Here is a 25,177-nt window from a genome sequence, read left to right on the forward strand (position 1 = left end):
GAGACGTTTAACCGACTGAGCCACCCAGGTGCCCTGATATATCATTCTTTTAAATAAATTTATTTAAGTAAAAAGAGTGAGATGATTTAAGGAAAAATGTTAATCAAATAATAATAATACGGATGCTGTGCAGATACGGTAAAAAATGACACAGACCCTAGGAGAATGTCTGCAGCTTGGCAAACCCTCAGACACCAGCACACAGTGAGCTCCGGGTGCTTCGAGAGCTATGCTCTTACCACCTCCGCCACTCATTTTGCTCCCCACTGGAGAGGACCCCCAACTCTAAGTACGGGCACCCTCTTTTTATAATGGATATTTTGGAATGTCCCTGTGTGATCCCAAAATGAGCTGGATAAATAATATGCCCAATCTTCACAAATATTTTGAAACAATTAATGTGATGCTCTAACACGTGCGGAGGAGACAGGATGGTTGTGATCTAAAGGAAAGAGGGATTTTATGATATATATTTCAATATGTAAATATTCAGACACAATGACATTTTTAGATACTTAAACTTACTTTTAATGGCTAAGATTTTTTTTTTAAATTGAAGTATAATTGACATGCAATGTTATAGTAGTTTCAGGTGTCCAACATGGTGATTATACATTACGCTCTGCTCAGCCACAGTGTAGCGGGCGTCTGTCACCACACAACCCTGTCACAGTGCCGCTGACTATATTCCCTCTGCTGTGCCATTCATCCGCTTGACTCACTCATTCCATAACTGGAAGCCTGTATCTCCCGCTGCCCTTCACCCATTTTGCCCATCCCCCCACCCCTTCCCCTCTGGCAACTATCAGTTTGTCCTCTGTATTTATGGGCCTGTTTCTGCTTTTGTTGTTGTTGTTGTTAAAATGGCCAAGTTTGAGTTTGAGACTAGTAAGGTAATATTCAATTGCATATTGTTGACATTCTTTTCCTATATTTGACATTCTGAAATAAGGGCTAAGAAAATATATTCAGATGGCTAGATGGCTAGATAGGCGAATGGATGGGCGGATAGATGGATAGATATGTAGAATCCCTGGGACACAGCATAATGAACGTCAGTGGACACAGGCAATTCCTTATCAGCTGGTTAAGTGTTGTCAGCATCTATGATGTGGCTCTGAAATGATGAGCAACTCTTGGAAAATTCCAAAGTATAACCTTCCCACTACTCACACAGCATTGCATTCTTGGAAAATCCATTGTACATTAAAGCTATGCAAAAAAATTATATTTCATAGGTAAAGCAGAGTTAGATTCTAGTCTTAGATCATTGTAGTGAAAGCAAGTTTTTCACACAATGAATGTACATGGACATCTGGAAGTTGTGGGGGTACAGGGCAGTCCTGGGTTACACAGGACCCGTGGAGAGGCTTGTATCCCAAGTGTCAGGAACATTGTCCCCCTAGTCATTGAGACAAACACTCCCTCCACACAAGTTCCCAGAACGTCCCTGGGGGAGATGTTGCTTCCAGAGACATGCCCTGTTGTAGACGCTGTCCCTGATCCTCTGTTCTAGCTTCATGTCCCACTGGCTAAGGCAGCCTCCACCCAAACCTAGCTTTAGGCTGCCTCGGGGGGTGGGGGTGGGGGTGGGGGAGGACTGTGAGGTGCCCAGCCGATGGATTTGGACTTTGAAGCTGCCAGGGCAGCCACCTGGGCCACGCCCATGCCCTGGGGAGGCACCCAGGGTTTGTATCTGCCGGTGCCCACTGGCCTGCAACCATCCTTGTCTCCTCCGCACGTGGCCTCTGGGCTCGGAGAGCCACCAGGATTGGGGATTGGCTTGTACCCGTTTACTCCTGGGCCAGCCTCTCAATCAAGGGGTGCCCTCCTCAAGTCCCTTCCCCTCACTGAGACTCAGCCTCCCCAGCTTTTACATGGGGACATCGCCCCTGCTCATGGACGAGAGTTGGGGCTAAGTGAAGGATTCATGTGCCTGGCACACGGTAGGCACACAACTCTTGTTAGTTCCCATCGTCTGTTCACAACTGCCTCCTTCTCCAAGTCATTTTGTTTTCCAAAAACCTCAAATAAATGCTTGAGTGCAGGGATAGTCCCACAGTTTCTTAATCTGATCTGTGCCGTTGAATATGACAGCCACTAGTCACACTGGGCTCCTGAAATTTAAATTAATTGTAGTGAAATAAAACTAAAGATTCACTTCCTCAGCCATGCTAGCCACATGTCAAGTGCTCAGTAGCCACGTGTGGCTTACAGCTACCATATTGGACAGTGCAGAGGTAGGCCACTTCCATCATCACAGAAAGTTCTGTTGGACAGCTCTGAGATTATGCTAAAAGGGGAAGTAAGAGTTCATAGTCATTTTGTCTGGAACTATAATTCTCACTTGTAAGCCACCTATTCAATTCACTATTTATGTTCGTGCAGTGACAATTCTGCTTAAGTTGCAATTATCTGAATCTAGAACTTGACTCAGCTGCAGCATAAACACAAAATATATCACGAGTGAGGTTTCTGCCATAATCCCAGTACATCCCTCTCTACTTAAGAGAAAACTTAAGCTGGGTCCCTGTCTATACCACCTGAAGGGGTGGATTCTCAATAAAGACCTAAATGTGAAGGGCAGAATTAAAATAGAACATACAGCAGGATGAATAGCCTTGAAACCTAGGGGTAGGGGGACAGCTCAAATCAAAACTCAAAAGCAAAATCACAAGGCCCAAAGCATTTGGTGAGCTGTATTACATCAAAGAAGACATGGGAGGCAGCTGGTGTATCTTGGCTAAATTCTGTCTAAGCCTCCCACAACCCAGCAATTCCTCCCCGGGGTATATTTTCTGGGGGAAGTTTCCACACCCGTCTGCAAGGTGGCATGGCGGAGGATGCTCATCAGTGTCATGTGCAGATGCAGGAGCTGGGCGGCAGCTCTGGGGTTGGGTGGGTGTCTGCCTCTGGGATTGGTTGGGAAACTCACCAGAAGGAGAAGCAGAGGACAGACGTGCACATAACCAGTGCCCCTGAAACACGCAGCACTGAGCGAAGATTGCAAGAAACAGAGTGAGGCATAGAACGCAGTGCCATTATGGAAAGAGAACAGAGACACAAAACCACACATTTTGCAAGGACACAGCAACAAGAAGATATGCAGAACTCATACGAGAACAGTTGTCTGTAGCTCAGATAGGGAAAGGGGAAGAAAACGGGGAAAAAATCCATTCCTATCCCTGCTCCAATCCAAGTCTCCCACTCAGGATATGTAAGTTTCCAAATGTCGGAATAAATGTTCACCAGTGACCAGCACATTATCATTTCACATAGGGGCCGGCAAACTTTTCCCGAAGAGGGCCACGTAGTGAATATTTCGGGCTTAGCAGCCCATGTGGTCACTGTTGCAATGACTCAGTGCTGCCTCTCTAGAGCGAAAGCAGCTACAGATAATACAGAGAGGAATGAAAGTGGCTGTGTTCCAATAAAACTTGATTTACGGGTACTGAAATTGGAAGTTCATGAAATTCTTCTGTGTCAGGAATATTGTTCCTTTTTGAGTTTTCCTGACCATTTTAAAAGGTTAAAATCATAGTTTCTATCAGATACAAAAATAGGCCTGGGGCTAGATTTGGCCCGTGGGCCATAGTTTGCGAACCCCTGATTTAACTAACTTTTGTCCGCAGTGGATAGAATTTCGTCCAGGGAAAACATGTTTAATCAGTGTGGTCAACTGAGGTCTCACCTTTGCTCCTAAGGCCAGCCAGCCAGCACCTTCTGGATTTGCTAAGGGCACTGAATGAGGATATGGAGCAAAGCAACCATCTGGCAGGGGCCAGAAAGCCACACGGAGTAGAGTGCAGCATGCCTATCTGGGTCAGCAGGAGGGAGGGATGTTGTTTATAGCTGATACGCTAAGGAGGTGGGTGGCTAACAGTCTGTGGGATGCACGTTCACACACAGGTGCAGGCTCACGTGAGCTCACTGGTGGCGTCTAGATGGCATGGGGCATGAGCTGCGGGTGGCAGGAGGGCACCCCAGCAGCCTGTTCCCGGACTGGCTGGGTCTGCCCTGCCTTGCTTTTGGCCCGAGTCTGGCCCTTCAACCTGCCCGTTGACTGTGCTGACCCCTGACACCCTCCCAAAGAATTCCCTTCCTGCTTCAGTGAGCCGGTGTTATTTCCTGTTGTTTGTGACGTGGATCCCTGGCTGGTATGGCCTTGAGCAACTCGTGTCACCCTTCTAAACTTTACCTTCCTTTCCAAAAAAAAATGTCTTACTGTGGTACGCACCATGGTTACTGCAGGGTGGACAGAATTTCTAGGAATGACTCAAAGTTCCACACCCTAATTCCTGCAGTTCGTGAAGGGGGGGAGGTGTCACTCCCGTGATGGTGTTATGTTATATGGTACAGCTGATCTCAAGGGGGTTATTGTTCCCACCTAGTCACATGAGTCCCTTTAAAAACAGAGAGCTCTAGGGGCACCTGGGTGGCTCAGTCAGTTAAACGTCTGCCGTTGGCTCAGGTCATGATCCCAGAGTCCTGGGATCGAGTCCCACATTGGGCTCCCTGCTCAGCTTCTCAGCTTCTCCCTCTCCCTCTGTCCCACCCCCTGCTCAGGCTCTCTATGTCTCTTTCCCAAAGAAAGAAAGAAAGAATCTTAAAAAACATAAAAATAAATAAAAACAGAGAGCTCTCTTGGCTGGCACAAGAAAGGTCGTCAGGGAGATCTGAAGCATGAGAAGGACTGGGGTCCTTGCTGGCTGGAAGGTGAATGGGGCCATGTGAAGTGGAGTGTGGAGAGTGACCCCAGGGCCTGACAGCCAGCAAGGAAATGGGGATCTCAGTCCTACAACCGAAAGGAACCTAATTCTGCCAATGCCTGAGTTTGGAAACACACCCCAGAGCCTCTATACCTGGCCAATGACACCTTGATTTCAGCCTCGTGAGAGCCTAGGGAGAACCAAGCCAAGCCTTCCTGGACTTCTGGCCTACACAGTGTGAGATCATAAGTGGGTGTTGTTTTAAGCCACTAAGTTTGTGGTAAGTTGTTATAGTTGCATAGAAACCAAACACAACTGCACAAACAGACACACCCATCTGCCTTGATGGCACACACAACCTCAATTATTCTTTCAAGCATAGAGTGGCCATGTGCTTCTAGAGAAGAGATCTGATTGGTCTGTGCTGATCATGATGATTCCTTCCCTTTACCAAGGATTGGTTTAGGGATAGGCATGTGACGTGCTTCTGGCCAACGAGAGGGGAGGGGAAGTCTTCCAGGAGGATCTCTGGGAAAAGGGAAGTCCAAGAAGGAAGTTATGTTTCTGTCTGTGGATGTGGCAGTGATAACTGAGGCCATGGCAGCCAAATTATGACCATGAGGGGCATTTGCTGACAGGCCAAGATGACAAACTGAGGAAGACAGTGTGGGAAGATGAAGAACTGTATCCTCGCATGGGCACCTGGGTGGCTCAGTTGGTAAAGCCTCTGACTCTGGATTTTGGCTCATGAGGTCATGACCTCAGGGTCCTAAGATTGAGCGCTGCATCAGGCTCTGAGCTCAGCAGGGAGTCTGCTTGAGATTCTCTCCCTCTCCCTCTGCCCTTCCCCACCACTCTCTCTCTCTCGAATAAATAAATCTTAAAAAGAAAAAAAAAAGAAAAGAACATCACTGAGCTGCAAAGAAACTGTTTTCCCCTGGACTTCTCATGCATGATCATCAGTGTCCTTAAGATTTAAGCTGTTTGGAGTTGGGTTTTCTTTTTTTTTTTTTTTTAAGATTTTATTTATTTATTTGAGAGAGAGCACAAGAGGTGGGGAGGGGCAGAGGGAGAAACAGACTCCCCACTGAGCAAGGACCCCCATGTGGGGCTTGATCCCAGGACCTTGAGATCATGACCTGAGCCGAAGGCAGACGCTTAACCAACTGAGTCACCCAGGCGCCCCTGGACTTGGGTTTTCTGTTTCCTGCAGCCTAAAGAGTTATTACTGAAAATGGCTCACAGTGCTGCTTGGGGGTTAAATGAGGTTGTGTATGGGAAGTCCTTAGCACAGTGCCTCATGCCCAGCAGGTGCTCAGAAATGCTGGCCTGTGTCCTTAGTGCTGCTCCCCTCTGCCTCAGCCCTGGGGTGAGTCACTGTTCAGCTGGAGAAGTGGGGCCGGTGGGGAATATTGATCTGTGTCTTTGTCTGTAGGTATAGCCTTGTCTCAAGACCTTTATAGAAAGGAAGTGGCTTCTATGATTGGGGGGCTGGCTCAGCCAGGGTGAAATCCATAGGAGGGGGAGGTCACAGGCAGGCTGGGCACAGGCAGAACCCCTTCTCTTTTTCAGGGGAGTCCTCAGTCTTGTTTTAAAGGCCTTTCAAATGACAAAATCGGGCCCCCCAGATTATCCAGGATTCTCTCCCTTACTGCAAGTCAGTTGATTATGGACTTAGATAACATTGGCCAAATGCCTTCACAGCAAGTGTAGATTCATGTTTGGACAACTTGAAGCTGTCACCAAGCGACACACTGAGGTGACACATTAGAAGACCATCACCATTTCTCCCCACACACACACCTCCCCCCAAGCCCCCCGGCTCAGCATTTTCTAGAATGGATGGAAAGTGTCACTTGCGTTTGCTTCTCTTTCTGCTTTCAGCCGCCCAATCCACTCAGGCACTCTGTGAGCTTTGGGAAGCTGCAGGACAGACAGGACACCCAGAGCCTGGCCAGGGCCCGCTGAGAGGTGGCGGCTGCCAGGCAGCGGGCCAGGCCCCGGAGCCCGCCCCAGAGGACCTGGGGGCTTGTACACCATGCTTCCTTTGCCGCATGGCATTTCCTGAGTGAAGCCTCGCAGGAAAAGGAGACTAGCATGTGAAAACAAGAGAACAACAGTAGGAAGAAGAGCTTGAGAGGGGGCTGCGGAGGGTGAGCTGAAAATAAATCATCAAGAGGGGAGTGTGGGCCAGTCCTCAGGGGCCTCCAGGCCTGGGCAGTGCTCTCCATGGCCCCTCATCTCTGGCTCCCACCTGCCTTTACTGGGGTGGGGCACAGGTGCAAGGGGACCCATTGGGGTCTCAGTGCTGCTGCTGAGTGGTCTCCAGAAGCATCTGCCAGCCTGGCTGCTAGTTTCATTCTGTGACTCATCGGACAGATGCATTACTGAGCCTGTTGCTGCACTGGGTGCGAGAGACACTGCACTTAGCAGCAGAATAGCCCTTGACCTCATGGAATTTACGTTCCCCTGGGGGACGCAGACATGAATGAAGTCGTCACAAAAATACATTAAGGATGGAAAAGGCCAGGGGCTCTGAGAGATGGCAGGGGTGCAGACTGGATGGGGCTGGGTCCTCTGAAAAAGTGAGCCCTGGCGGAGGAGACTGGCAGTATGGACGTGAGTTAGGTGGGGCAGGCCCGACAGCGGGCAGGAACTGAAGGCCAGAGGAGCAGTGGGTCGCTGTGGCCAGAGTGGTGTGCACAGCGGGCAGAGTGGAAGACGCCGGGGCCGGATCCGTGGGCTGCGGCCAGATCACTCAGGGCCACGACGATATCTGTGAAGAGGCCAATGTTTATTCTAAGGGCAACAGGAAGCTACGAGGTTAGACGTGGGTTTAGAAAAGCTCCCTCCCACCCCCGGCCACTTTGTGGCCAGTGCACTGGTGGGGAGCTAGGGACAGCCATCACATCTGGGCTGGTGCTGGTGCCCAGCGGGTGGCGGGGGCAGCTGGAGGGGGGCAGGCAGGTTGGAGACTTGGCAGGGACTCAGAGGGGTTGGCTCTGAGATCCCAGCTCAAATGTTACCTCCTCAAGGAAGGCTCCTGCTGTGGACTGAATCCATATGGAGTCCTCACCCCCCCAGCACCTCAGAAAGTGACTGTATTTGGAGACAGGATCTTTACAAAGGTGATCAGGTTCAAATGAGGTCACTGGGGTGGCCCTAATTCAATCTGACTCGTGTCTTCCTAGGAAGAAGACATTCATTAGGACACAGACGCACAGCAGGAGGACTACGTGAGGACACAGGCAGCGGACAGGCATCTGCACTCCCAGGAGAGAGGCCGGAACGCAGTCTTCCACAGAGCCTCCAGAAGGATCCACCCCTCCTGACCCTGGCTCTGGGACTTCCGGCCTCGTGAACTGTGAGACAATCCATGTCTCTTTAAGCCAGCCAGCCCGTGGTATTCATCATGCAGCCAGGCTGACTGATACACTTAGTGCCACAATCAAGCAGCCTCCCCCACCTCGTCCATCCTTCATTGCTCCTGTTTACTGCCACCCATTGGTTGACTGTCTCCCCCAGCCAGGAGGTCAGTCCCATGAGGGCAGCAGAGACTTTGCCTTGGTCATGGTGGCCAGCATAGCATCAGCGCTCTCTGGGCATGCAACAAAATTTGGGTGAATGAAGAAAAGTCAGTAGTTGTTTCTGACAGAAATTGTGAAGAGACCAAGTGAAGAATCTCTGCTCCCACCCCTACTGGGTCTCTCACTGCTGTTGGCCCCAAGCTTCTCCAAGTCACCTCAGTCCTCTCAGGAGGAGTGTCCCCTCCATCCCTCATTCAGAGCAGACAATGGGAAACCGCACATGTTTCTGATGGTCCATGCACCTGCCGGTCAGGAGGAAACCCTCATCTTTCTGGGCTTGGCCCTCTGCTGGGCTCAGTGGCAGCAGGGACAGAAAAGCGGGGTACTGGGTGCCATCACTGCCCACAAGAAGCTCCCAGTCTACGGAGAGTCCACCCTCCTCCCTTACGCCATGTGACACAGGCCTGGTCAATCACAGAAATTGGTCCAGAGTAGTTACACGACCCCCACCTGGGCCAATCAGCACATTCCTTGTCCCTGGTGTCAATGATTGATTCAAGGATGGGCATAATCATATCAGGATAATCAAAGCTAATCTAAGGATTTTGTTGGAACTACTGGAAAAGAAAAGCTCTTTCTCTTGGGGATGATTGGGAGGATGGGAACTCATCCAGTGTTGGCAGCTGTCTGCTCCCATATAGGAAGAATGTCTGAATGTGAAGCCAACTAGAGGAAAGCAGAGATAAGAGATAGAGAGATTCCATGTGTCATTGTTTGGGCTCCTAGATCCAGCCATGCCTGAAGCCATACTCTCAAGCTTATGAGTAGATAATGCCCCCCCTTAAAGATTTATTTACTTATTTTGAGAAAGAGGTGAGAGGGGGAGGGGGAGAGGGAGGAAGAATCTCCAGCAGATTCCCCACAGAGCGCAGAGCCTGACACAGGGCTCTATCTCAGGACCCTGACTGAGATCATGACCTGAGCTGAAACCAAGAGTCAGATGCTCAACTGACTGAGCCACCCAGACGCACCAATGCTCCCCCACTTTAAAATTTAAGGCAGTTTGGGTTTAGCTTCAGTCATTAGCAACAAGTTCCCAATATAATACAGATCTCCCTCTACCTTGAAAAAAGCATGCATTTATTTCTCACCATTTCCCCTATACAAGAGCACCTTGATTATCTATACCCCAGGTCATCCCATCAGAACATTCTGGAGACCATGTGCCCACTCCCTCACGTGCTCCAGGGTTTCTCTGGCTTGGGTCTCAGGCAGAAGCCATCTCTACCACCCAAAACTCGAGGCCAGCCAATGTCAGAATCCTGGCTCTGGAGCAGCAAGGCATGGCAGGCCTCCACCCAGGCACTGGCCCCTTCTTCCAGTGTTTCCAGCACATTCTTATGTGGATGGGACCACCCTAGATGAGGGGAACCATCCACATGTACCAGGGCCTCTGACTCTCTGGAACATCACTACACTACACTACACAACAAACTTCCAAAAAATTTCCAACATCTGGCTCCGAGGTCCAAACATCCGCTTTTTTGTTTCCCCTTTGCTTGATGCCATGTTACAGCCTTTATACTTCTTTGGATTTTTGCTTCCAGAAAGGAAATTCATGGGCTGGACGTCTACTGGTTTTGTCTGACCTGTGTCCTTCTTTCCTCTCTTGGCAACAGCCCCCTTGTCGCTTTGAGGAGCGGCCCCGCCTCCATCTCTCCCAGACTGCAGGGTGGCGGTGTGCTCCGGCCCTGGCCAGATGGAGTATGCCAGCACCCTGGCCTCAGGCATCCCAGTGCTGGAGCTGTCACCCAGGTTGGGTCAGCCACGCTCTTCCCTGCGACTTTATGCACAGGTGCTGGAAAGCAGTAGGTTGGGTCACCGAATTTGAAAAGTGATGAATCTGGGGTCACTGGAGCCCTATTCCCCACCATGTGGAGCACGAGTGAGGAAAGCCAAGTGGGGACAAGCAGAGATATAGGATGCATGGAATGTGCCGGTGGCATGGGGCTTTCAGCCTGCTCCAGAGTGTGGAGCAGACACATGAATGCTCCTCACAGGTGAGAAGGCCCCCCCACACAAGAGGGCCAAACCCTGACAATGACATCCGTGAGTGCTAAGTATGTGCCAGGCACGATGTGAAGTGCTTTTTAGATCCTGTTTAATTCTTACCTCATGATCTAGGCACTAAAATTAACCCATTTTCCAGATGAGGAAACTAAGGCACAAACAGGTCAAATCAGAGTTTCCCAAGAAGTGTCAAGGCACCAAAGAAAAGAGACAGCATATCGAGGTAAGTGGACAAGGTGGGTCATGGCCAAAGGCAACTGGTCTGGCACCTCAGGCTGCCCTGGGTCCTATGTGGCTGGCTCTGACCTGGGGACCCTGGTCCACTTGGAACCCATCCGCATGCCTCAGGCCACCCACCCGGCGTGGAACTGGACAAGCCGGGACTTGAAAGCTGGGGATCTCAGAGCCCAGCCCCTAATCTAACCACAGAGACATGGGAACTTAAGCTTGTTCCAAACCACCCAAGGGAAGCAGCACAGACAGCCTTAGGCTCCGGTACTCTTGAGGGCTGTGCCCTCTCCTACTGGGTGACCTTGGGCAGATCACTGCCCCTCTGTGGGCTCCAACTTCCTCTCTGAAGGACACATCTGCAGCATGCGTTAGTTGGTACAGTCCAGATCCCTCTCCCTGGTAGGGGCACAAAGCCCCAGACCCTGGGCTGTCAGCCAAAAGTGTGGGCTCACCTCTGTTCTCAGAGAAATCCAGCTGGGGGCATGCATTTGAATGAAGGTAGACTTCCCTGGGAGATACTATTGATCAAAGAACGCCACAGTTCCTCTGCCTTGCTGTCTCCATTCTTGGGGCTGAAAAGGCCTCCCCCATTCTCCGGGCCCTTCTGCCTCTCTGTGACCCCGCTCTGGCCATGATGTTCACATAGACATCCACTAGTGGTTTCTGGGCAGGTTTCACTTTCTGGATAGAAAAGAACAAGATGTCCCCCTTCCTTCTGCCTTCAATAGGGTTGTGGAGGCCACATGTCTGAAGGAACACTGTGAAGACTCACGAGAGCCACTCCCGGACTTCTAGGCGAGGAGAGGGCAAGGAACCCCAATGTATTCAAACCACTGTTAGGTGAGTTCTCGGCAGCTTGCAGCTGAAAACATCCCTAACTGACAAATGCACCACTAGGGACAACTTCCTGGCTGCCCGCAGAATGGCATCCTTACACAGGTGTGGTGTGACGGCCCACCTGCAATGCCGGGCCAGAGTCTATCACCTGTGGACGATGTGGCAAGAGGCGTCAGGGAGGTAGTACGATTTTGTACCTGGAGCTTGAATCTAGATCCAGGTGGTGTAGCTTGCTAAGGACGGCTTTGCAAACTCTGGCTGCAATTTCAGGGGGATGTAGCTTGGGGAGAAAAGTTTCGGTGACCCCCCCTCCACCCCTGCCACCGACTCAAGGCTTCATGCGCTCTGGCAGGACCCCGACCAGTCCGGAGAATCCACACTCACGGGACACTGCCCAGCCACCTCGGGCTGTGCCCGGTGGTATCCTTTGCTGAGATGGGCTCCTTTGAGTTTGTCACTGTAAACGCAACCCATGTAAAATTCATGAGGCAGAATGCTCATGTCCTCTGACCTCTGAGCTCTCCATCTATTCCATGCTTTTCTAGCATGTCCACCATTATACTGGAGTGCCGTGTTAATACCCAATGTTAACACAGATGTGAAATTCAGATGTGTGTGCTCTACCCAGTTCCCTAACCCACTGTGAGGTGAGAATATCAAGACTTATTCTGGGTCCTCTTGCTGGCTCCTCTACCCAGAGGCAAGTCCTCCTTGCCAGTGCAACAACCGTATCTGGCTCTAAAGTCTGTTTCAGCCCGCAAATCCTAAGGTTCCATCCTTGCAGAAGGCTCTGTCTTGGAATAGAGAACAGCAGGCCCGAGGCTCCCCCCAGCTCCTGGCAAGGCCTCCAGGTATGGGGCTGCTGGTCTATCCCTTCTCAGGTGCTGGGGGTCAGGCCCTGCGTCTTCTCTCTCTGGGCCCAGATACAGCCTCCTCACCTGCCTCCTTGCCTCTAGTCGTCCCTCCTGCCTGATCTGTCCTCCACACGCAGCCAGAGGGGTCTCCGTGAAGCTCAAATCTGATTACTTTTCTCCTTGCATAGCCCTTCTCTGTCTCCCTTGTTACCTGGGGTAAAGGCCTCATGTTCAGCCTGGTGCTCAGATCCTTCGCCACCCCCTGCCTGCCTTCCAGCTTCCGCTCCTGCCACTTTCCACTTCAAACCCTCCACCACAGTAAGTCTTTCTGTTCCCAGGAGGCACCAGGGCCCTTCACATCTCTAAGCCCTTGTATTCACCGCAACCTGCATTTGCAATGCCTGAGAAAACTCCTACTCACCCTTCAACACCCAGCTCGGATGATGGCATTCCCCTAAGAGATGTCCTGACCCCGAGCCAGTCATTTATGCCTCCTCTGTGCTTGTCTACACTCTGCAACTTTGTTAGTGTCCTGTCTACAATCGGCTGAGACTGTCCATTGTTTGCTGGGGGGGTCTCCAGAGACAGAAGGCTCTCTAGGGGCCGGACTCTGTGAATAGTAACGATACCAACCACCACCACCGTTAGCGTTCATGAGGGATCAATAATAATAATTTCCAATATTTATTAAGCATTTTCTCAGTGCTAAGCACTATTCTAGGTGCTTTATATGTATTAGCATTCTGAATCTTTAAATACCCTAGGAAGTGGATAGTAGTAATAATATTTTTCCTCACCCCCATTTTACAGATGAGGAAACCAAAGCTCACAAAATGAGAGTAACTTGCTGCAGGTCACACTCCCGGAGCTGTACTTCCAGCTACTGCACCCCACCGTCTCTCCATGTCTCACTGGATATTCACCCCAGACCCAGAAGAACAGAACCCCATGCCTACTTTGTGAATGAGGAGACGGGGGCTCACGGAGAGAAAGGGAAGGGCTCAAAGCCCCACAGGAACTATGTGGAAAAACTGGGATTCAAACCCAGGTAAGGCTGGGCCTCCTGAGCCTGGGCCTCGACCCGCCACGCCCATCTCCATGGTCGGGGCGGGGGGGGGGGGTCCCAGGCCAGAGCGTGCAGCCGGTGCCTGGCCAGCACTGCCCCTTTGTGAGCCCCGGGTATGGTCCCTGAGAGAAAGGCCTCAGTTCCCACCAGCGGCCACCCACACACCTGCTTCCAAGACTAATGGAATCCGTGGCCAGACGCCTCCCAGCTCCAGATGGTGCTCCATGCCCCACTGCCCCGCCTCTGCCTGTCTGCTTCCCTCCCTCCCCTGACCTGCTGACTTTGCCCCCCCTTCCCCAAGGTCAGACTGCGCTGCTGCAATAGGGCAGAAGAAAGGAGGTGTCCCTCCGATGGCCTCATCTTTGTGTCCCCTCCATGGTGGCCTCCTTGGTGGCCGGCCAAATGAGCTGTCCTCCTACCCGCTCCCCCCCCCCCCCACCAAGCCTTTTCATCTTCTATCCCAGACAACAAAGCCACGGAGGCCAGGCGGAGGCCCCTCCTCCCTGCTCCAGCTGAGCTTGGTTTTTCAGTCTCCTTTTATGTGAATTTGAGCCCAGCCCCTGCCCAGGGGTATTGGCCTCAGGCTGCCTGCCCAGGTGTCCTGAAGGCCCAGCTGCCCCTCAGGGCAAAGCCAAGGCAGGCGCAGCAGGCAAATGGCTGAGACACCAGGGGCTTCAAGAGAAGGTGGAGATGCCCACAAACCCCCAGTCCCCGAGTCAAGGGCAGGTCCTCCAGGAGCACCACTCCTCTTGAAGCAGGATCTGTCCACTAGGCCACTCACTCAGGGCTCACCTTGTGCTGGAGTTCCATATGCCCACACCCTCCTCACCAAGACAGGTTTGGGGTCAGTGTCCACCTGCATGTTCAAGGGTCCATTCATTCGCCATCTTGTGAGCCCGGGGCTGGGTGCTGGCCTAAAGAAATGCCAACACGGGCTACCTTGGCGAGGGTGCAGAGTACCCCTAGCCACCCCAAGGCATTCAGCAACCTGGAAAAGCCAACTTTGAGACAAGCTTGTTCTGTGTCTAACCAGGCTTCCTCCTGGGGCCTCCACCATCCAGGGAGGCTCCAGCTGCCACAGGTGGCCTGTTTTTTGAGACAAGAAAAGGGATTTGGGCCACAAGCTCCAGAGAGAGGCAAAGGTGGGGGGCGTGTGTTGTTTAACACACATGGGCTATGCTCCTCCTTGATTCTCCTGTGAAGAGCTCAGTCCTAGAGTTTGATGGGGCTGGCTGTGGCTCCAGCAGGGAGTATGTGACCAAGGTTTCACCAATCAGAATATCAAATCGTCTTCACCCCCCTGATGTGTTCAGGGATGAACATGTGTCCAAGTTGGTTCAATAATTTCCAGTTCCAGGAATTCAGTGGGATGGCTCAGATGAGAGATGATCTTTCTACTGGACTTGAAGCTTTGAAGAGGTAAGCACCCCAAAGGCTACCAGGGGAGAGAACTTGCCTGAGAGCAAAGCAGAGCTTCTATATTCTGGTGACATTGTTTGAGTACCTGGATCCAGCCATGCCTGAAGCTGGCTGGCTACCCTTTCCAGGAGACACTTTCTTTTTTAACCCAAGTCAGTTAGAGGCAGGCTTTCAGGCACTCATCTAAGAGAGATGGCTAATAGAAAGAAAGAGAAAACAGAGAAGAGAAAGGTGGAGAGTGACTGGGTATAATTTGGGAGAAGTAACAGTAAAACACCCTTGTTAAATGTGGGGTCAAATGACATCTCATGAATCATGATGTCAAATATTCATATAAAACTATCATTGTAATGTAATCTGTACACTCCCCCCACCCTAAATCATCAGTAAGGTCTACTGTGCTCAAAAATATGTTGGGAGGAGAGACTATTTTGTGGGATTGGAAGAAGAATCTGAGTCTCTCCTCTGAGATGTGGTGTGACCAGCTGTGGGAAGTGAGAGCTTAGAGGCTGTGATGGAACAGGTAATCCTTCCTGGCTGATTGGGCTGGGTAGGTGAGCCCCTGGGTTTTGGCCTGAAGAGCGCTTTGGTTCCTGGAATACTTCTATATGATCTGGGACTCCCACAGCTGGGGCCCCTCTGCACCCAGCACATTTGTGTCCTAACATGCATGTTCATGACCTGCTCCCCTCAGGCCCCAGAAGAGCTTCTGAGGGCAATGGACACGTCTGTGCCATTCCTGGTTACCCGAGGCATCCACTTTCTCCATAGAAGCTGCATAGGAAATGTGGAACTAATAAGTGAGCATCCCCAATTGCTTAAATATTTACTCTCCATTCTCTTAGGTTCCTGGCCAGGATGGTGCATTGAGGTGCTAGGGGAGGTTCCCTTTCCGTGAACAAATACATAGAAGTACTGGATAAAATATAACCATTTAAAAGAATACAGAGCCAAGGGGTGCCTGGGCGGCTCAGCTGGTTAAGCATCTGCCTTCGGCTCAGGTCATGATCCCGGGGTCCTGGGATCGAGCCCCACATCGGGCTCCCTGCTCAGCAGGGAGTCTGCTTCTCCCTCTCCCGTTCCCCCTGTTTGTGCTCTCTCCTCTTACTCTCTTGCTTTCTCTCTCTCAAATAAATAAATAAAATCTTAAAAAAAAAAAAAAAAAAGAATGCAGAGGCAAGGTCAAGAACAAGGAGAGATCAGATCTCCAGCTTGCATGGGATGCAGAAGATGGACCTGAAATTCCCACAGAGGGGTCGGGACTGGGGTTCTAATGCCCAATGGGGAGAGCTACTGAAGGCCTCGCCTGATGAGTTCATACAAGGAGGCTCCTGCATGAAGCTAGGGGCCCTCCAGGGGCTGTCTCATCCAGGAGCAAAGGTGAGAAGAACCCTACTTACTGGCCTTGGGATGGTGTCCCCAGATATGGAGCTCAATTTCTCTCGACCTGTGCAGTTATGAAACTTCAAGCCAAGAAATGAAATTAGAAACTGGCCCAGAATCAGGCCCTGGTGGGACAGTTCTGGACGCAACTCCACAACCTTGGTGATGGGTGGATTCTCCAGGATCATGGCTTCTGCCAAAGAGGGGCTCACTGTCAACTATCACAATAGCACACCGAGAACTTGTCATTATCACAGCAAGAGCAGAGATAAAACACCAGGGAAAGCTCAGATGTTGTGGCAATCCCAAAGAGACTGGAAAAGAAGGATGTTTAAACGAGAAAGAGATGAAGGACTGGAGAGAACCCACAACACAAGGACTGAGCGGGATGGGAACGAATGTGCAGTTTTGAAAAAGAAATACATGGAAGTCCAGATGGTTACATGGATGTCATTTTAGGGCAACAGCAGAGAAGAGGAAAGGACATTTATTCAGAGTTGGGAGACTCACCAGGTGCTGAAACAGCCAAGTGTTGGTTAGGAGATCACCCCCATGGCTCTATTTCCTCATTTGAAAAAAGGTGGCATAATACCAGCCTCCAAGCGTTATGAGAAGATCAGAGTGGGTCATTTTCTGTGACAGCCCTGGAAAAGTGTGAGTCGGGTCATGCATGCTAACCAAATGGCTTCAAGGTGTCATTCCCAGGAGGGATTTCAGTCATTGCACTGTTTCCCCCCCCCCCCAGAGATACATCTGCAGAACACCTGGAGGCAGTCGAGAGTGACGTCACTTAAGAGGGGTGCTGGGGCTCTAGTCTTTGGGGTATGGTGCTCCTTCCATCCCCCAGCACCTCTACACTGCAGGCCCAATGGGTCTGGCCACGGAGGGAGGAGGTTCAGCTTAACAAGCAGGGGACATCTGAGTTCCAGCCCCCCTGCAGGCTATGAAAGGTCCTGCAGGTGTTTGGGGCGGGGCAGGGGGGTGGGGGGAGTCCAGGAGGACCTGTGCACGTTGCCAGGCTGGCCTGGGGTATGTGGCTTTGGGCTGTTCGGGCTGGGGTTTGGATCCTAGCTTGTCACTTGCTGTGCCACACCAGCAAGATGCTTCCTCTCTGGCCTCGGTCTTCTCATCTGTGAAGTGTAGATGATAATTAATACCTTTCTCTTAGGCCAGTTGAGGGGCTCATTTGAGCGAATGTGGGGCAAGTGTCCGGCATCACGCCTGGTACACAGGTGATGCTCAATGCATGTCCTTGGCAGTCCTATGCCCTCCCCTTTCCTTTCTTCAAAGGAGGAGAGCTTTGGGGCAAGTCAGCCCACAGACTCTGCCCATAGAAAGCAGGCAGAGGAGAGGTCGGCCTCCTGGGGCTGGGCATGGGTTAGGGGGCATGTTTGTATAGGGACAGGAAAACAAGCAGCAGAGCCATCTCCTAATCACCATGACCTCCACACCATGTCACTCGTTCTCTGGCCCTCAGTTTTCTCATTCACTCGACATCTCCTTGGAGACTGCAATAACTGCTCCTCTTTCTCCTCACCAAGAGAACCCAATTGTGTTTGGGGCATCAATATGGCCAGATCCTCCTGCAGATAGGAACAGCCATGTGACACGGTTCTGGCCCAGGAGATGGAGGTGCAAATTGTGATGGGGCGTAGGGGTATCTCTCCCTGAACACAAAGGCAAAGCCCACTTGAAGAAAATCTTCCCCACCCTCAACCTTGCCCGTCCTCGTCATGCCTGAATGGCAGACACGAGGCCTGCAGGTATGGCAGCCGTCTGGTAACTGTGCGTCAACAACAAAGGCTAAGGTGGAAAAAAAGAAAGGACACAGGCTGTGGGGGCAGGCCGACCTTACTCTTCCACTTCCTGGCTGTGTGGCCTCGGGTGTGTGACTTCACTTCTCAGAGCCTCACTTCCCACCGTCTGTCAAATGGGGATAATACCTCTACCTTGCACAGTTCTTGTGAGGATTAAATGGTGCCATGGATACAAATCCACCTTTTCTACTGTAAAGGGCAATCCAGATGTTCGTAGTGGCTCTTACATCATGCTATAGAGGACAGTTACTTTAGGGGAAAACAAAGAAGAGACCCTTTATTTCTCCTCTTGGAGAAGGCTCCAAGGCTGGACACGGGCCCCAAGCCAGCCAGCCCAGCCCTTGAGCCGATCAGCTATGCAAACAGGAAGTGGCTATCCAAACATTTGGAGCCGCAGGAGGCTGGCCCAGAATGGGCCTCTTCATGGAGGCCTCTCTCCACATTGTGCCTTCTCATCGCCCAGCCGTGAGCACCTCCAAAGTCAAGGAGGCGGTCCCCGCTCTCAGGGGCTGCGTTCAAAGCCTCCCCTTCTGGTTGCCCTGCCCACCAGCCTGGGCCAGGCCGCCTTCCTTTTCAGCTGGAGGAAGGCAACAGCCCCTCTGGGAGCTCCCCACCGTCTCTTGCTCTTCCCTCTCCTCCCACCTCTTTGTCACAACTGTAGCCAGGGTAATTTTTTTTGAAATGCAAATCAGTTCTTGTCACCCTCTTGCCAAAAACTTCTGTGTTCTCTTTGAGGGAAGGATTGAGGTTCCTGACAACCTGATGGCCCGGCCTCTGCCTGCCTCTCCAGTTTTCCTCCTCCAGCCAGCCTGGCCTCCTTTCGGTTTCTGGGATGTGCCACGGTCCCTGCTGTCTCAGGGCTTTGTCTGCAGTGGTCCCATTTTCTAGAACACTCTCACCTTCTCCCCTCCTCCTCTCCCTGGCCCGTCTTGCCACGTAACCACCTATTCTCAGCTCTCAGCCCAAGTGTCACTCAGGGTCTGGCTGAGGCTGCAGCAAGCATGACGAAGGTCCTGCTCTGCCCCCATCGCTTTCATCCAGCCTGTTGCCATTCATCTAGTCACATGCTGGTCTTACACGCTCAGTAGGGGCTACTCAGGGCAGGGATTTCGGGTTGCCGTGTTCCCAGTCACATCCCTGCTACCTGGCACGGCCTCTGTATGGAGCCGGTGCCCAGTAAATGTGGCAGTCAGGCAGGCAGGCGTGCTTTGTGATTCAAAACAGAGATGGAGCTGTTTACTGCGCACCTACTGTGTGCCAGGTGGGACCTCGCGGCCTCTTCACAGCTGTCCTGGCAGGCAGGGACTAGAGTCCCTGTGTTCTACCAAAAGGGGAAACAGAAGCTCCAAGAGGGGCAGTGACTTGCCCAAGGTCACACATCTGGCAGAGGCCCTGCTAGGATTTGACACTCCGTCCCACGCCCAGCTTCCTGCCTGGTGGAGCTAGCACCAGGGATCATTGCACATCTGTTTCCTCATCTGCAGAATGGGGATGAGGCGGGACCTACCTCACAGGGCTGTTGTGAGGATTCAGTCGGTTAGGCCACTCAAGAGCTTCGCTCAGAGCCTGGCACACATTAGGCGCTCAGTGACGGTGAGCTATCATCGCCATGGTTATCGTGTTGGTCAGAGAACAAATAAAAATAACTACATCCTCTTGGGACCCACGAAAGGGCCAGTGGAAGGTCTCTGTGGGTGAACAGGCACATGAATGGATGGGTGGGTGGAGAGCAAGCGAATGAGGGGATGAATGACTGAAGACATGGAAGAACAGCCGAGCCAACGGAGGGATGCACGCACGAACGTGTGAACGAACAGAGAAACACGAGAACGAGTGTATGTGCGGGGAGGTATGCACACCTGAGGTCTGGGAGACCCGGGGCTGACTTGGGGCACCCGGGCCGCATCCCGCCCCCCGCCCGGCTCACCTGTAGCGCCGCAGCTCGCCCTCCAGCCGCCGCACCCAGCGCTGCAGGCCGGGCACCTGTCGCGCCAGCGCCTCGAGCTCGCGCACGCGGCCCAGGCTGCGCAGCACCGCCTCCCGGGCCTCCTCGGCGCGCCGCCGCACCTCGGCCTGGCCCTGGCGCAGCCGCCCCGCGCGGGCCTCGGCTACCGCCAGAGCGCCCCGCGCCTGCCGCAGCTCCCGCGCCGCCGCCTCGGGCCCGTCGCGCCCCGACTCCTGCGCGCCCGCCTGGCTCTTCCAGAGGCCGACCTGCGGGGACAGGGCCGCGGCGACCGCGGTGAGCGCCTCGCGTCGGCCACCGGCCACGACCGCGGCCACCGTGCCCGCGCCCTCCCCCCGCCCCGAAGCTCCCACGGCGCACGTTTATTGCGCGCCCTGCCTACTGCTCCCAGGCTGGTCTGAACTCGTTTAATCCTCGCAACAACCCAAATGAGGCAGGAGCTCTAATTATCCCCTTTTTCCTGGGTTAGGGAAACTGAGCCACAGTGCCCAGTATTCCCATCTTTGCGCGGTACCAATAATTCCCGAACTTCACGACTCTTCTCTTCTTCTATGACTCCTCCGATCCCTAGACTCGAGGAACAATCTAAGCGTCTCAAAAAGGCGTTTCTGGACCTCCCTGTGTCTGGTCAATAGACTCTTCTTGAGGGTGGGGTTTTTGTCTGTCTTGTTTACCGCTGTGTCTCTGACGCCTTAACCAGGTCTGGCACACAGTAAGTGCTCAATATATACCTGGAGAATGAATGATCCTGGAACATCTTGCTCCGCACCCTGGGAGCCATTTCCCACTCCCACCCTTTGCTTCTCTTGTACTCCTAGGCCGCTAGCCCTTGCCTGTCCATAGCTGTGACCTCTGAAAGTGGCCCCCTGCCACCCCTCCGCATACACAGCCTGCCCTCTGCCGCTCAGGGCTGGTGACTGGGCAATGGGCAGAGTGGGGCTAATGCAAGTCAGCTCCCTCCTGATCTATGGTCCCTTGGGGCAGAGGCTCTTCTCTTCCTCCTCCCACCCCCATCGCCCTTGGCTGAGCACAGTGCTGAGCACAGTGCTGAAGTGTTTGTTGACTGAATCCCAGATGCTTGGGCTGGGTCCATATCTCACTCAGTGCTTCCTTCTCAACATCCCAGAGGTATGGCCCCGAACGGGTTCGGTGGCCAGTGACTGCCCGATGAACAGTGACACTATCTATTTAGCACCTGGGCCCTGGCCCTGAGGGAGGCCCATAAATACTTGCTGAATGACCCATAGAGCTGCCAGTCTACCCATTAGGCAGGAAGCTCCTTAAGGGTGGGGGCAGGGCCTTTTTCACCCCTTATCTCCTAAACCACCCTTCACCCCCCAGCCTGGCACCACAGAGAACTCAAGATGCCTGTTGAATGACTGAATGTGCCAGACGGCCCAGGTTTCCTGGGAGAGTTCAACTACCGGGTTAGAAGAGGCAAGACGACATAGTGAGGGTGGGGGGACGGCGTGGGATGGTGATCCGGGTGGGACAGGGGTTTTAGAGGTGGAATGGGTGGGGGGGGGCTGGAGTGGGTTGAATGCAATGGGGGTGGGATAGGGGGAGGACGCAAGTGAGCCGAAGTGGGGTGGGGCTGCCCTCTCTTCCCCCTTCCACTTCCTCAGCAGGTCCCGGGCTGCTCAAACGACCCCCGCCCGCCTCCAGTCACGCCGCCCGCCTCCAGTCACGCCGCCCCCCTCCCTCCGCGCCGGCGCGCACCTGCAGCGCTAGACAGCGCGCGTCGCTGCTCTGCAGCGCGGCCCGCAGGTCCTCCACCAGCTCGCGCAGGCTGCTGTTCTCCTCCTCCAACCGCGCCAGGCGCTCGCCGTCCCGGCCGCCCTCGGGGCCGCCGTCCGGGGCGGACGTGCGGGGCGGGCGGCGGCGGCGGCGCGGGCGGCGCAGGCGGATCTGCGTCTCGATGTGCTCGCTGAGAGCGCCGCGGGGCAGCCGGGGCCCCGCGCGGGTGCCGAAGTAGCCGCAGAGGCGCGCGTGGAACTGGCGGAAGGTGAGCTCGGGCGGCTCCGCGCGCAGCGCCAGGCGCGCCTCCTCTTCGGCATCCGCGTCCCTGTCGGTGGCCACCCCAGCGGCCGCGTCCCCGGCGGTCGCATCCCCCGGATTCGTGTCTCGGGCGGCCGCATCCCCGGAGGCCTCCCCGGCGGCGGCCCCCTCGGCGCGCAGCCCCAGCACGGCGCAGAGAGCGCGGAAGTCAGCGCGGGGCAGGCGGCCGGCGCCGCGGCAGTCCAGGTGATGGAAGACCTCTTGCAGGTACTGGTCCAGGCCGGTGGCCAGCACCACGATCTCGTTCTCCACGCCGCGGTCCAGCCCGTAGTGGTGCGCTAGGGCGCTCAGCAGCCACTGGGTGCGCCGCGCGGGTCGCCGGTACGGGTCACCCACCGCGCCCTCCATGCCGGCCTCCCGGAGGCCCGGGCCGCTCGCCTGCATCGCTGCGGCGCGTCTCTCCTCGGGTCCCTCCGCCCCGCCACTTCCAGGGGCGGCCCCAGAGTTCTTCGAAAGGAGGGGCTTAGCGGCCGCGGTCTGGTTGGAGCGGCGCGGAGGGCCGTGTCCAGCAGCTGCTCTGGCTTGGCCGGGCGTCTGTGTTTACTCGGGTTCGTTTGGAGGAGGCTGGGGTAGGGGGCCTGGTCCCTCTCTGTCTTGCTTCTCCGGGTGACCCCCGCTCTCTTCTCCCCTCATCACTCCAGGGGCGTCCCTGGCGTCTCCTTTTCCCTTCCCACTCCCGGCTCTGTGGGCTTTCAACTCCGGCACCCTCTGTCCCACCCACCGTGAGCTGAGAGTTGGCCCCGGGACCAGCGCGAGGCATGGGCGCAGGATAGGAAGCCGGGGAGAGAGGGAGGGTAGCTGCCTGGTCTTGTTGCTGGGGGTGTGTCCCCCAAGCCCACGTGTCATTCCACCCCTTCTCCAGAAAGTCTTCCGAGGGTAGCCCCGCGAGCTGGCTCTATCCGCCCTCTCTCCACGCAGGTGCGGAGAAGCCCCCTCCCCCTATATTCAGATACAGGGTTCCCAAACTCACGTGCCGCTCCACCATAGATGGTGCAGAGGCTCACGTGGTAACTAGAGCAGAGAGACAGGGTTGGAGAAGTAAGTGGACTGCTTTAGGGACATCCCGCTGGTAAGAAGTCGATCTGAGATGGACCCTCGTTCTCTAAGCTGTGTGTGTGTTTGATGGGGAGTTGGGAGGCGGGGATAGAAAAGTGGTTTCTAGCCCTCACCTTTGTGCCTGCGGATGCTGAGTTGGCGGTGCGATCTGAGTTCCGTCTCTGAGCTGGGGTTATGCTAACAGGGTTGTTGGGCCAACATTTTCTCTGGTGCCTTACAACGCATTTCTGGAAGGTGAAAGAAGATCTACCTTCTCAGGGGGAGACTTAGGCTGTTTTTCCTTTCTCTTTCACGAGATGTCATGCACCTGTTACCTGCACTGGGACCCGCTATCCAGCCACGTTGGAACAAGAGGCAGACTTTATTCAACTGTCCTTGGCTGTAAGATGGGCAGAATCTGGCTTTCTGTATAACTCTAGGAATTTAAATGCTAAATCTGAGGGGCGCCTGGGTGGCTCAGTTGGTTAAGCGACGGCCTTCGGCTCAGGTCATGATCCTGGAGTCCCTGGATCGAGTCCCTCATTGGGCTCCCTGCTCGGTGGGGAGTCTGCTTCACCCTCTGACCCTATCCCATCTCATGTGCTCTCTCTCTCTCTCATTCTCTCTCTCAAATAAATAAATAAAATCTTAAAAAAAAATAAATCCTGGAATTTGAAAAGGCACTAAAATTCTGTCTCCTGGGCTGCAGTATCCCAGAATCAGCACTTTTTGGGGGCAAATCCCTACTCATTCTTGAAGATTTAGCCCAAGGGATGGAGTTAGATGCTTCTCCCCAGCCATTTTGGACATAATTTTTTTTTTTAAATTATAAAAGTAATAGCATTTTGACAAAAAGTTTTTTTTATCAATTCCACTTCTTGAGCGCCTGGGTGGCTCAGTCGTTAGGCATCTGCCTTCGGCTTAGGTCATGATCCCAGGGTCCTGGGATTGAGCCCCGCATCGGGCTCCCTGCTCGGTGGGAAGCCTGCTTCTCCCTCTCGCACTCCCCCTGCTTGTGTTCCCTCTCTCGCTATCTCTGTCTCTGTCAAATAAATAAAATCTTCAAAACAAAACAAAACAAAACAAATTCCACTTCTTGGCTCCTGCCTTAGAAAAAGACACGTGCACAGGATGTTCACTGTATCATTGTTTATAGTATTGAGAAACTAGAGACAATCTGGTACTCATCAGCGCATCAGCCATGATGAATCACCAAAAAGGGTGAGTGAAATAAGCAAGTTGCGGCCTCTTATGTACAATGTTATGATTTCCATAACAATAACAAAACCACACCAAATGGTATTAAATATTTTCTATAAGGACATGTGTATGTAACTGCATAGAAAAAGATGGAAGTAGGGGCTCCTGGGTGGCTCAGTTGGTTAAGCCTCTGATTTGGCTCAGGTCATGATCTCAGGGTTCTGGGATCAAGTCCCACGTGGGGCTCCTTGCTCAGCGGGGAGTCTGCTTCTCCCTCTCCCTCCCCCCCATGTTCTCTCTCAAATAAATAAATAAAATCTTTAAAAAAATTAAAATAGAAAAAGATGGAAGGAGTCAAAACTGATGCAGTGCTTATTTCTGGGGAGCAAAGATGTTTTAGCCTTTGCTGTAACATTTCCCTTTTTGCCAAGACGATTTCTTTCTTTCTTTTGGGGAGGACACACCTTATTTGCCATTTACATACCATAAAATCCACCCACTGAAGGGTGTAAATAAGTGCTTTTATTTTTATTTTTTAAAAAAATTTATTTATTTATTTGACAGAGAGACACGGCGAGAGAGGGAACACAGCAGGGGGAGTGGGAGAGGGAGAAGCAGGCTTCCCGCCAAAAATAAATGCTTTTAGTACATTTGTAGAGTCTAGAGCCATCACAATCTAACTTCATAACATTCTCATCACTCATTTCCCAAAACCCTTGTACTGGTTAGCTCATTTTCTCCTTCACCTTCCACCCCCCCCACCTCCTGCACTAGACAACCACCATTTCCTGTTTCTATAGATTTGTCTATTCTGGACATTTCATATGAATGGAATCATACCGTATGTGACTGATTCCTTTTTGAAAACATGAACAGTCATGTTTTCAAGGTTCACCCACACTGTGGCATGTACCAGTATATCCTTCCTTTTTCTGGCACAGTAATATTCCATTGTGTGGCTAGACCATGTTTTTTGCTTCCCTGTTCATTGGTTGATGGACATTTGGG

The 25,177-nt window shown here is 52.9% G+C and overlaps 1 protein-coding gene across 1 annotated transcript in view; it reads right to left on the reverse strand.

The window, feature by feature from the left end:
* Nucleotides 1–22,318, reverse strand: part of EFCC1 (EF-hand and coiled-coil domain containing 1) — a 40,576-nt gene extending 18,258 nt beyond the window's left edge. Inside the window, exons 1-2 of the mRNA XM_028101571.1 lie at nucleotides 21,596–22,318; nucleotides 19,841–20,124 (exon numbers count right to left, since the gene is read on the reverse strand). Of these exons, the coding sequence (XP_027957372.1) occupies nucleotides 19,841–20,124; nucleotides 21,596–22,318 (1,007 nt within the window). The remainder of the gene's footprint in view (nucleotides 1–19,840; nucleotides 20,125–21,595) is intronic.
* Nucleotides 22,319–25,177: the final 2,859 nt, after the last annotated feature.

This window comes from Eumetopias jubatus, unplaced genomic scaffold, assembly GCF_037043125.1.
Source record: "Eumetopias jubatus isolate StellerSeaLion01/CBP00866 unplaced genomic scaffold, mEumJub1_p1.0 scaffold_1, whole genome shotgun sequence".
NCBI classification, from domain to species: domain Eukaryota; kingdom Metazoa; phylum Chordata; class Mammalia; order Carnivora; family Otariidae; genus Eumetopias; species Eumetopias jubatus.